Below are 13,294 nucleotides of genomic sequence, written 5' to 3'. Positions count from 1 at the left end.
GATGCTAGAGAACACTTTTATATCAAGAGAAGGGAATGCAAAAGCTTACGTAAGGAACTAAAAGCCCTTAAGCAAGCCTTTGATGAGCTCAATGCATCTCATGGGAGGCTAGAGGAAGCCAATGAGAAGCTTGGCAAAGCTCACAAAAAGCTTGAAAAGGCTCATTCCTCTTTGCTTGATGAGCAAAATAGAAAGAAGCATGTTGAAACTTGCAATGTAGGTTTAACTTGTGATATAATTGATGAACCACTATATATGCCTAACATTGTTGCTCCTTCTAACCTTTCTTGTAGCACTTCTACTTCTACCTCATCTAGTAGTGATGGTCTCACTTATGATGCCTCACTAGTGGTTGAGAATGAGAACCTCAAGAAGGAGGTCACTAAGCTCACTCACAACCTAGCTAAGGCTTATGGTGGTGAGGACCGCTTGCTTATGTGCTTAGGTAGCCAAAGAGCTTCTCTCTACAAAGAGGAATTGGGCTATACCCCCAAGAAAGGCAAAGCGACATTTGCTCCTCACAAGACTAGTTTTGTGAAGAACAATGGTCGGTTTTGCACTAGTTGCAAGTAAGTGGGTCACAAAGAGCAAGAATGTAAAAATAAGAACAAAAATGCTAATGTATCCTTTATTAAGCTTGATTCATGCTATATGCTTACTAAGGGTACAAATGGTATAAAGGCTAAGTTCATTGGCAAACCATGGATGGGCTCAAAGAAGAAAGCCATTTAGGTGCCAAAGAGCCTAGTGACTAACCTTCAAGGACCCAAGCAAGTTTGGGTACCTAAAAAGAATTGATCTTCTTTTGTAGGTCAATTACAAAGCCGGAGGAAGGCATTGGGTTCTTGATAGTGGGTGCACTCAACACATGATCGGTGATGCAAGAATGTTCAACTCAATCAACACCAATGGCAATGATGGTTATGATAGTATCACATTTGGTGACAATGGCAAAGGTAAGGTCAAAGGGCTTGGTAAGATTGCAATATCCAATGACATGAGTATATCCAATGTGTTGCTAGTAGAGAGCTTGAATTTCAATTTGCTATCCGTGGCTCAATTGTGTGATCTTGGATTCAAATGCATATTTGGAGTAGATGATGTAGAGATCATAAGTGTAGATGGCTCTAACTTGATCTTCAAAGGCTTTAGATATGAGAATCTATACTTGGTTGATTTCAATGCTAGTGAAGCTAAATTATCTACATACTTGTTCACTAAGTCTAGCATGGGTTGGTTATGGCATAGAAGGCTTGGTCATATTGGAATGAAACAATTGAATAGATTGATTAAGCATGACTTAGTTAAAGGCTTGAAAGATGTTGTGTTTGAAAAGGATAAGCTTTGTAGCTCTTGTCAAGCCGGCAAACAAGTTGGAAACACCCATCCTAAGAAAAGCATGATGAGCACTAGTAAAGCATTTGAGTTATTGCACATGGACTTGTTTGGGCCAACACAATACACTAGTATCGGTGGAAATAAATATGGCTTTGTGATAGTGGATGACTACACTAGATATACATGGGTATTCTTTCTAGTGGACAAAAGTGATGTATTTGCAACTTTCAAATCATTTGTCAAAGGCATTCACAATGAGTTTGAAACAACCATCAAGAGAGTTAGAAGTGACAATGGTAGTGAGTTCAAGAATACTAGAATTGATGAGTTATGTGATGAATTTGAAATTATACATCAATTCTTGGCCAAGTACACTCTACAATCAAATGACCTTGTTGAGAGGAAAAATAGAACACATTGATATGGCAAGGTCTATGCTTAGTGAGTACAATGTGAGTCAATCCTTTTGGGCCAAAGCTATCAACACGGCTTGCTATTGTAGCAATCGCCTCTATTGTCACCGATTGAAAGAGAAGACACCATATGAGCTCTTGAATGGTAGAAAGCCCAACATTGCATATTTTCGGGTCTTTGGTTGTAAATGCTATATCTTGAAGAAAGGCACAAGATTAGGCAAGTTTGACAAGAAATGTGATGAAGGATTCCTACTTGGTTATTCCACTATAAGCAAAGCATATAGAGTTTGGAATTTGGATAGTGGTACTCTTGAGGAAGTTCATGAAGTTGAATTTGATAAAACCAAGGGTTCATAAGAAGAGAATGAGAACTTGGAAGATGTTAGAGGCATTCAACTTTCAAATGCCATGAAGAACATGGATGTTGGTGAATTAAGGCCTAGGCAAGTGAATGATGATGAAGATGATCAAGTGCAAGTGCTCTCCAACTCAAATGTGCAAGATGATACAAATTAAGATAGTGCAAGTGACTCTCATGACATTAATCAAGATCAAGTGGCTAGTACATCATCTCAACCCAGCAAGTGCAAGCAATCAAGTTCCATTGCTCCAACCAACAAGTATTGCAAGAGATCATCCTTTGGATACAATCATTGGAGATATTTCAAGAGGTGTACAAACAAGATCAAGATTGGCATTATTTTGTGAACACTTCTCATTTGTGTCATCCATTGAACCAAAAAAGATAGATGAAGCTTTGAAGGATGTTGATTGGGTCAATGCTATGCATGAAGAGCTAAACAACTTCACAAGAAATCAAGTATGGGAGTTGGTAGAAAGACCAAAGGGACACAATGTGATTGGAACCAAATGGGTCTTTAGAAACAAGCAAGATCAAGATGGGATAGTAGTAAGGAACAAAGCAAGATTAGTAGCACAAGGCTATACACAAGTTGAAGGTCTTGATTTTGGAGAAACATATGCCCCGGTTGCTAGATTGGAAGCAATAAGAATCTTGCTAGCCTATGCTTGTGCTCACAACATCAAGCTCTATCAAATGGATGTTAAGAGTGCATTTCTCAATGGTTATATCAATGAAGAAGTATATGTTGAGCAACCTCCCGATTTTGAAGATGACAAGAAGCCCAACCATGTGTACAAGTTAAAGAAGGCATTATATGGCTTGAAGCAAGCACCTAGAGCATGGTATGAGAGATTGAGAGATTTCCTACTCTCTAAAGGGTTCACCATGGGCAAGGTTGACACCACTCTTTTCATCAAGAAGATTGGAAAAGATCTATTTGTATTGCAAATCTATGTTGATGACATCATATTTGGATCAACCAATCAAGAATTTTGTGATGAGTTTAGAAAGATGATGGCTAATGAGTTTGAAATGTCCATGATTGGAGAGTTAAGCTACTTCCTTGGTCTTCAAATCAAGCAATTGAAGAATGGTACATTTGTGAGTCAAGGCAAGTACATCAAGGACATGATCAAGAAGTTTGGCATGATTGATAGCAAAGTCATTAGCACACCAATGGGAACCAATGGCAACTTGGATAGTGATGCAAGTGGAAATATGGTAGATCAAAAGTTGTATCGATCTATGATTGAAAGCCTACTCTATGTGACCGCATCAAGGCCGGATGTTATGTTTAGTGTATGCATGTGTGCAAGATTTCAAGCCTCACCAAGAGAAAGTCATTTGAAGGCTACAAAGAGAATATTGAGGTACTTGAAGCATACACCAAATGTTGGCTTGTGGTATCCCAAAGGAGCAAAGTTTGAGCTAGTTGGTTACTCCGACTCGAATTATGCGGGATGCAAGGTAGAAAGGAAGATCACCTCGGGCACATATCAATTGTTGGGAAGATCACTTGTTTCATGGTCATCAAAGAAGCAAAATAGTGTTGTATTATCAACCGCCGAAGCCGAATACATATCCGCCGGTAGTTGTTGTGCACAAGTACTTTGGATGAAGGCCACTTTGAGTGATTTTGGAATCAAGTTTAAGAAAGTGCCATTGCTATGTGACAATGAGAGTGCAATCAAGTTGACAAACAATCCGGTTCAACATGCAAGAACAAAGCACATTGATGTCCGCCACCATTTCATAAGAGATCACAAAAAAGGGGACATTTGCATTGAGAGTGTAGGCACCGAAGATCAACTTGCCGATATATTCACCAAGCCATTGGATGAGAAAAGGTTTTGCAAGCTAAGGAATGAGTTGAATATATTGGATTTCTCAAATATGTGTTGATGCACCCCCACTCATATGACATGCCTCTCCTTCGAGCAATCTAAGGTAAAAGTTGATTGGCATGACATACATCCTTGCTAAGGACATGTTTAGTGCATCTAGTCATATTTTCAATCTTATTAGGACCTTGCAAGTGGTTCTATCTTATTAGGCTCATTCATGAAAATCAAATGAATTTTGATGTCAATATGGTATCACTATTGCTTCTATGCTTGACTTGATCTAGTGATGGCATATAACATATTTATGGGCTTGTAAACCTAGTGTTTAATCTAGAAAATGAACTATAAGTGTTTAACTCAACATGGTACAAGATAACCCTTATTTGGAGGTGTGAAAAAGCTTGTCCTTGGATCAAACCGAGTTAAATATCTTTGGCATATATTCTAGTTTGAACCAAATTTGGGAAAATGATCCTCACCCCATTGATTGACATTGATAATCTCGACCCTACAAGTAATTCTATCTACATTTAGAACTTTTGTGGTCATTGATGACAAAGGGGGAGAGAAACAAAGATAAGGGGGAAAGAGAAATAAGGGAGAGATATGAAAAAGGAAAGGGAGAAACAAGAGGGAGAGAGAAACAAAGATAAGGGAGAGATATGAAAAAGGAAAGGGATCAACTAAAATTTTGAGCACACAAGTAGGGGGAGCAAGCTCATGAACTTGTATGATGCATTTGAATGTGCATTTCATATGTTTGCTTGCATGGCATAAGTATTAAAGTTAAACATCCATGCTTGTGTGATGAATGTTAGTTGTAAGATTGAATGATGAAATGAAATCACTAGATATCTTTCATTTCCAAGTAAGTCTTTACAAGTGGTATCTTTCAAAAATATGTTTCCAAGTGATATTGAACTAACCATGGTGCTAAGGATGGTATATTGGTGCACTCCGATTGGTATCATGCTTCAAAGGTCCATCTTTTATACCTTAGCATCATTTGGTAGACATTGACTCATATATTTCCTATCTAAGCATATGTGCAAGCTACAATCCAAATTCTTAGCACATATGTAGGGGGAGCAATTGCTACCACTTAGGGTTCATGAAACTTGTCCATATCCTTTTACACATGGTAAATATGCTTGGGCAAGCAACATGATTTCAATTTAATTTCAATTCATATCTTTGTATAAGGGTTGTCATCAATTACCAAAAAGGGGGAGATTGAAAGCTCTTGTTTGGTTTTGGTGAATTGATGAAACCCTAAGTGCTAACCTAGTTTATCAAGTGAACATGAGATAGGTAGCACACTTCAAGTAGAGAAGCTTATGAAGATCATAGCATGACAATGGTGATAGCATGGCGATGATCAAGGGCTTAAACTTGAAAAGAAGAAAGAGAAAAACAAAAAGCTCAAGGCAAAGGTATATACCATAGGAGCTATTTTATTTTGGTGATCAAGACACTTAGAGAGTATAATCACATTTAGGTTTGATAGCCGTACTATTAAGAGGGGTGAAACTCGTATCAGAATACGGTTATCAAAGTGCCACTAGATGCTCTAACTCATTGCATATGCATTTAGGATCTAGTGGAATGCTAACACCATTGATAATATTTGTGAAAATATGCTAACATATGTGCACAAGGTGATACACTTGGTGGTTGGCACATTGGAGCAAGGGTGAAGAAGTTAGAAGTGAAAAAAGAGGAGATGCCAGCGTCGGTCAAGTGACCGGACGCTGGATCCAAAAGCACCGGACGCTGACTGCCTGCGTCCGGTCGCGTTGACTGGCGGTACAGAGGCTAGGGTTTACCACCGGACGCTGGGCTGTGTCCGGTCGAGGTGGACCAGACGCGTCCGGTCGAGGAAAACCGATTTTCGACCCTTACTGTACTCGACCGGACGTTGAGGCTCCAGTGTCCGGTCAGTTTTACTGGAGTGTCCGGTCAACTTCATAGCCGTTGGAATCTGACGAACAACGTTTGAAGCTAATGACGCGTGGCGTTCATCAGTGGACCGGACGCTGAGTCCAGGGTCCGGTCAGTAAGACCGGAGCGTCCGGTCAGAGCGCAGTGTACCCAGTGAAGGGGTACAACGGCTCTATTTCGTGGGGACTTCTATTTAAGCCCCATGGCCGGCTGTGGCTCACATCTTTGGCCATTTTCATTGATATAGCAACCTTGTGAGCTAAGCCAAAGTCCTCCCACTCATCTCCATCATTGATTCACCATCATAGTGAGATTGGGAGTGATCCAAGTGCATTGCTTGAGTGATTGTATCTAGAGGCACTTGGTGTTCGTGTTTCGCTGCGGATTTTGCTTGTTACTCTTGGTGGTTGCCGCCACCTAGATGGCTTGGAGTAGCGAGGATCGTCGAGCGGAGGTGGTGATTGTCTCCGGCTCCGATCGTGGTGATTGTGAGGGGTTCTTGACCTTTCCCCGGCGGAGCGCCAAAAGGTACTCTAGTGAATTGCTCATGGCTTGTGTGATCCTCATCTTGTGTTGGTTGTGCGGCACCCTATTGAGGGTTTGGCGTGTGAAGCCAATTAGCGCGTGAACCTCCAAGTGAGTGAATCGCCACAATGAGGACTAGCTTGCCGGCAAGCAAGTGAACCTCGGTAAAAATCATTGTGTTCATCATTGATTCCGAGGTGATTGGTCTCCATTGTTATTCATCTTTGTGATTGATTGGTTCTTTATCTACACGGTGGTATAACTATTCTAATCACTCTCATTACTTTACCGCAAACTAGTTGACAAGCTCTTTAGTGTAGCTAGTTGTGAGAGCTTGCTTGCTTGGTTGGTGTGGCTCTTTAGTTAGCCTTTGAGAGCACATTAACATAGGATAGTGTCATAGCTTTTGTGTGAATCGACATTATCTAAACTAGAATTGTGGTAGGTGGCTTGCATTTTGAGTAAGCTAGCGTAACACTCGCTTCGCCTCATAATTGTCTAACCATTTTTGTTAAGTGTTGTTGTAGAAATTTTATTAGGCTATTCACCCCCCTCTAGCCATTAGGGCCTTTCAAATGCCACCAGCGGCTCTGCCCCCACCCCACCGGCAGCACTGCCCCCTCCCCTCCTTCCGGTACTGGCGCCGATGAGGGCCCCCTGCATCCGGCAGCGGCCACCCTCCCCGTCCCTCCCTCTGGTGATGAGGAGGATCCGTGCAGGGGCGTCGTGGATTGATCCTCTTCGAGCTCCGACCTTCATCCTCCACCCCATCGATGGCGTCAGCAGCCCTAACGCTGCCGGTGGCGTCTCTGCGTCTGCGTGCCGTGGTTGGTGGCGGCACTAACGGGCAGATCCCCCGACTTCCCCCGTAGGAGGCCGGACGCATCGATGGCAGGTGGCCAGCGCTCCAAAGCTGCTCCTCCTCTTCTGCGATGGTGTGCCCAGGCCCGCGCGTTTGGTGTTCCCTGGTGGCATGGTCTCCTCCGGCGGCGGTGTCATCGAATTGCGTTCTCAACCAGGACGGCATGGCTCCCCGGCGACCGGCAGTTGCCCTGCATGGCTACACCACAACAGCGATGGCATCGTCGTCCTGGTTCTCCCCTGGTAGCAAGATCCGGCGTCCTGGGTCTCTGGTGGCCAACGGAGGAGCAGATTCTGTCTTTTGTTTTTGCGAATAGCATCTCCCATCTTGGATCTAAAGAGCATCGGCTCTCTCTCTCTTTCTCTCTCTCTCTCAACTGCTACTAATGTGCTTGATTTTAGAAATTTTCTTTTCACGGTGAATCTGATTGTTTTTTGTGCAAATGTGATGAATTTGATTGTTTCTTGTGCAAATGGCGGGGGAGGAGGAGAGGAAGCGGGTGCTGGTGGTGGGCGGCAGCGGCTACCTAGGCCAGCACCTCCTCACGGTGTCCTCCGCCGCTGACCGCCTCGACGTCGCTTTCACCCACCAGAGCCCCGCCCTGCCACAGCCGCTCCTCGACGCGCTCCCCTCCGTCCACGCCGACCTCTGCTCCGGAGATGGCCTCGAGGTGATCTCCACGTCCTTCGGCCAGGTACAATACGCGTCCGCATTTCCCACTACGTGCAACTCTCTGCTTCATACGAACTTCTGCTCTCGTTGATTCGGTGATTAACTGATTGGCGATTACTTGCCTGGACGTTACATGAATCACGAGATCACTACTACATTTCTCCGATAATAGAGCATACTAACCTGTACCTATTATGTTCAGCCACACGTAGTTGTCAACTGTGCTGCGATGTCAGTTCCTCGGGCATGTGAAATGGATCCACCTGCTGCTATGGCTACCAATGTGCCTTCTTCACTTGTGAATTGGTTGCTGAGTTTTGGGAATGGCGACTCACTTTTAATTCATCTATCAACTGATCAAGGTACAGCACTCACAATCCTTGGTGCCATACTCTGCTACTTAGACATTTTTATCTGTGGTGCATACTGCATGTATGTTCATCCTAGACTCAAGTGTACAATGAAATATGCCTCTCTTGTACTGACAGTTTATGAGGGGGTGAAATCCTTCTACAAAGAAGAGGACGAGACAGTGCCGATGAACATGTATGGAAAATCTAAAGTTGCTGCAGAGAAACTCATTGTTGAGAAATGCTCAAACTATGCGATCTTGAGAAGCAGCATTATCTATGGGCCACAAACAATCTCTCCTGTGGCAAAATCCCTTCCCGTTCAGGTAAAATGCACTGCTCAGCACTCATAAATAGTGTTATGTTCTACTCCCCAACTATAAGTAAGTAGAGTCGTGTTGCTAATGTTTAAGAATTGAAACTAATTCTACAGGACCAGAGAAGTGTCTAACTAACAAAAGTACTTGCCATTTGGATGCAGTGGATGGATGGTGTTCTTTCACAAGGCCAGCAGGTTGAGTTCTTCAATGATGAATTCTGGTGCCCTGTCTATGTCAAAGATATGGTGGACATAATTTTGTCATTGACAAAAACTTGGTTATCAGGTATGAGTTTGACTTGTGCATTTGTGGAACTCAATCAGTAGCAATATTTTTTCTTGTGTTCACTCTATAAACAATTTTAACATGTTCAGTTCATATATTATAACGCTTCAATATTAGTGTTTTCCTATTAGCAATTGTTTTCCATTGTGCCATGGTGACTGACATCAAAGTGCATGCTGCAGATGGCAAAAAAGTCTAGGTCCTCCTGAATGTTGGTGGTCTAGATAGGGTATCAAGACTGTAGATGGCTGAGTTTGTTGCTGTTGTTCATGGATATAACCCCAGTACACTACTACAGATTTGATATCTTGTCCCGGTTGGGAACTGGTTTTAGTCCCGGTTTCCCAACCGGGACTAGCGATCCGAGACTAAAGTGTTGTTCTTTAGTCCCGGTTTGCCACAACCGGGACTAAAGATCCTCTCAGCTTTAAAAAAAAATAATACATCCCACCGCTGCGCCCCCTGAGATTCGAACCCAAGACCTCATGCACTGCCTCGCGCGGAGCTTACCACCCCACCTACACAACACATCTAACAATGGATGGGATGCTTTCCTTTTGAACTAACCCATCGGAGGACCTTTAGTCCCGGTTGGTGTTACCAACCGGGACTAAAGGGTCCTTTAGTCCAGGTTGGTGTTACCAACCGGGACTAAAGGGTCTCCCTTTAGTCTGGGTTGGTATTATCAACCGGGACTAAAGGTTGGAGGACTTTTTAGTCCCGATTGGTGGCTCCAACCGGGAATAAAAGAACATTTAGTCCCGGTTGGTATTACTAACCGGGACTAAAGGTCCTTTAGTCCCGGAGGCAAAAAATGTCGAGGCTAATGCTAAATTGAGACATCGTTCTAAAGTCTGTTCTCTAGTAGTGGTATAATCAAATCTGTGTCTGCATCGTTGGTATTATCTTTCCTCTGGAATGTAGCATTGAAGCATCCATATGATATCTGCCTATTTAGTGTTAACGCGAGTACTATTAGAACACATTTATTCAACAAGCATGATGTTTTAGATACAAGTTGGTATTCACTTTACAACTAAAATAGTATCCAACATTCAGCATTGAGGTCCCTTTAAACATTTTGCTTCCATATGCTTATTTTTCCATCGTAATATCTTATAATGCCCGCATCTACCTGTTGCCCAGGTTAATCGAGGGGTAGCTCCAAAAAATTATCAACTTAAGCAATCTTGAACATTTTAGTGCCATATCTAAATTATCTCTGTCAGGCTGATCAAGGAGATCCGGTCTGATGTTTCTGAAGTAGTTATAGCTGACGAGTTTGAGTACAAGGATCATGTTGATGGCTCTGTGTCCAAGCACCAGGGCATCCGATACCTCTTCGGAGATGGTTCACGACTGGTATGTAGACCTGTGTTGTTTTAGATATCCTCTATTTTATGTCTTGAACCAAAACAAAGGGAGTGATGTGAAAACCTTGTTCCAGTCAACAATACATTTCCTTTTTTTGCAATATTATCAGTCAGTACATGATAAGTCTGAGTTGGATTCATCCTTGGTCAGATGGATATATTTGAGATCTCTGACTATATCATGCTGGTGAGCTAACATGGATTTTCGGCGTTCTAGGTGTTCCGCCTCTCTGGAACCGGTTCTGTTGGTGCCACCACCCAAGACAGGAGGAGAGAGGAAGATGCCTCTTGCCGAAACACCAAAAAAAAATGTTATTCAGAGGAGGCCAGCAGGAAAAAGCTACACACACTACTCTAGCTACTTTGGAACATCCAACCAGAGGAGCAGATCATGCAGCATCTTCATCTTTATATAAGGCTGCCCCCCTCCTCTCCTTTGCTTCTTCATCATAGGCACTGATGACATAAACCATCTCACTCATTCTCTATACAAGTGTAGCCAGGTAGCTGCAGCTAGCTAGCTAGATAGCCATAAACACATCTCGATCACTCATTTCTCTGTAGAAGTGTAGGAGAGGCCATGGATGCCACCAGCAAGAAAGCCTATGGGGTTGCCATCATCATACAACTCATCTACACTGGCATGTATGTTGTCTCCAAGGCGGCATTCAACCATGGCCTGAGCACCTACGTGTTCATCTTTTACCGACAGGCGGCGGCTACTGCTCTATTGCTTCCCCTAGCCATTGTTCTTGAAAGGTAACTGAACTTATCTAAGGCTAAGCAGTAGCAGTCTGTATAATTAAAACTAGAAATTGCTTTTTCCTTCAATTTTTTTCTTCTAATAATATATATGATCGGTGAAACAACTGATTGATATATCTGTGATTGATTTGATGGCAGGAGGAATGCACCACCCATGTCGTTCAGGTTGTTTCTGAAGCTGTTCTTCTATGCATTGCTTGGGTATGTAACTAACACTTGATCCATCAGTGGTACTAGCAGCTAAGCTTCCTATACTGAATACAACTACTGATGATTAACACCATATATATGACATGTGGTGTCTTTGATGAACTTAATTTGTAGCAACACATTGAGCATGAATCTGTACAACATAAGCCTCAAGTACACCTCTGCAACCGTAGCATCGGCAACGAGCAACTTTGTCCCTGTGGTCACCTTCTTCCTGGCAGTCCTGTTAAGGTAATAAGCCCCTGGCCAGTGTTAATTACCCAATTCAGTTAATTAGTCTCCAATTAAGTGTGCGCCTTCCTTAGATTAATCTATAATTAACTGTACTTATCATTGCTGATTTGACTGGTGGCAATAGTATAAAGCAGAACAGGAAGTCATCATTATCAAACCTGAACATTATAATAGTTTTATTTATATACACGTGTGTGCATGCAGGCTAGAAGTGGTTTGGCTGAGAAGCCCGTCAGGCATGGCGAAGGCGGCGGGCGTGGCGCTGTGCCTGGCCGAGGTCCTGACCATCGCCCTGTACACAGGTCCCTCGATGAGCCCGGTGAACCACCACCGTGCCTTCGCCGCGCACCCTCATCCTCAAGCTCATGCTGGTGGCGGCGGCAAGGGGACATGGATGAAGGGCATGTTCCTGATGCTGCTGTCCAACACGACGTGGCCCCTTTGGATCGTCCTGCAGGCATCGCTGCTCAAGGAGTACCCCAACAAGCTGTTGTCCATGCTGGTACAGTTCGGCCTCAGCACCGCCCAGTCCTTCCTCCTCGCTGTCGCCGTCGAGCGGGACCCGGCCACCTAGAAGCTGTAGCTCGACGTCGGCCTCCTCGCCGTCGCCTACTCCGTGAGTAGTAGTATTATGAGCAATGACGACGACCAAGAGATTATCAAGCAGATAAACAACTAACATCGACGACAATGCGTGCATGCAGGGTCTTGTGGTGACGGGCGTGTCATTCTACCTGCAGGCGTGGTGCATCGAGAAGCGTGGGCCCGTGTTCCTGGCCATGTCCAACCCACTGGACCTCCTACTCACCATCTTCTACTCCTCCTTCCTCGGCGAGATCATGCGCCTCGGTAGCCTCCTCGGCAGTGGCCTCCTCGTCGGAGGGCTCTACAACGTCCTCTGGGGCAAGAGCAAGGACCACCTCCACCAGAAGCAGAGTCATCAGGAGCAGGCACTGAAAACTGTGGCCACCGCCAGCAACGATGGCTATGATGACGACGAGGAGAAGCAGCAGCCAGCGGCGGCGGTGCAGAACACGGGCGGCGGTGACGAGAAGCAGCTCAAGGACTTGTTTGCAATGGAGGCATCGCCCCATCAGTCCGGATGAGCAAATCGTCTAAGCTGTTAAGGCGTATACATATATAGCAAGGACTTTCTGTACGTACATGTGTATGTATGTACTACGTATGTGCTACGTGCCTGTGTCTATATTTCTCTTCTTTTGGCCTGCTTACTCAAGAAGCCAGCAAAGCACAGGCCATGTGAGACGGTGCTACGAAAACATGACAGCTGAAGTGGTCAAACAGTGCAAAGAATCAAAGACTAAAGATTGCTTGGCGAGTTTGCCCATGAGCCCATGAACCAAACAAGCCCATTTAGGGGCTGCAAAACTCTTATCCAATTATTTTACTTGTAGAAAACGAAGAGAGAACATCCAACCGTGCAACCCAAATGTTAAATGACTACTAGAATTGCTCAAAAAGAGTTGACTACTGCTCCCTCCAATCCAAATTATAGTTTATTTTGCTTTTTTTTCTAAGTCAAACTTCTCTACAGTGAACAAATTTATTTTGCTTTTTTCTAAGTCACTTCTCTACCGCTACAAATAGTTATGCATGCATAGGTTCATGCAGCGGGCGAGGTGATTCATGGCAGTGGGTGACCTGGTCTGGTCTACCACACTACAGCACGCCATGTGTAACAACCCAAAAATCCATACACTAAAAAAATACCAACTACAAATTTTTTCTTAAAAACTTCCATGTGTTGATGAGTGTCATGTATAGAAACCCAACC

The 13,294-nt window shown here is 43.7% G+C and overlaps 1 protein-coding gene and 1 pseudogene across 1 annotated transcript; both read left to right on the top strand.

The window, feature by feature from the left end:
• The first annotated feature begins 7,762 nt into the window (after positions 1–7,762).
• Positions 7,763–9,195, top strand: LOC136472033 (uncharacterized). Its single transcript, XM_066469773.1, has 5 exons — positions 7,763–7,984; positions 8,165–8,324; positions 8,451–8,638; positions 8,794–8,917; positions 9,100–9,195. The coding sequence occupies exons 1-5, from the start codon at positions 7,763–7,765 to the stop codon at positions 9,114–9,116; spliced, it is 711 nt and encodes a 236-aa protein (XP_066325870.1). The 3' UTR covers positions 9,117–9,195.
• Positions 9,196–10,053: 858 nt separating this feature from the next.
• LOC136472022 (WAT1-related protein At5g64700-like) lies at positions 10,054–12,605 on the top strand (annotated as a pseudogene).
• Positions 12,606–13,294: the final 689 nt, after the last annotated feature.

The sequence above is a fragment of the Miscanthus floridulus genome, chromosome 1 (assembly GCF_019320115.1).
Source record: "Miscanthus floridulus cultivar M001 chromosome 1, ASM1932011v1, whole genome shotgun sequence".
Classification (NCBI taxonomy): domain Eukaryota; kingdom Viridiplantae; phylum Streptophyta; class Magnoliopsida; order Poales; family Poaceae; genus Miscanthus; species Miscanthus floridulus.
Note: the sequence above shows the minus strand (reverse complement) of the source record. Positions and strands in the feature narration are given on the sequence as shown.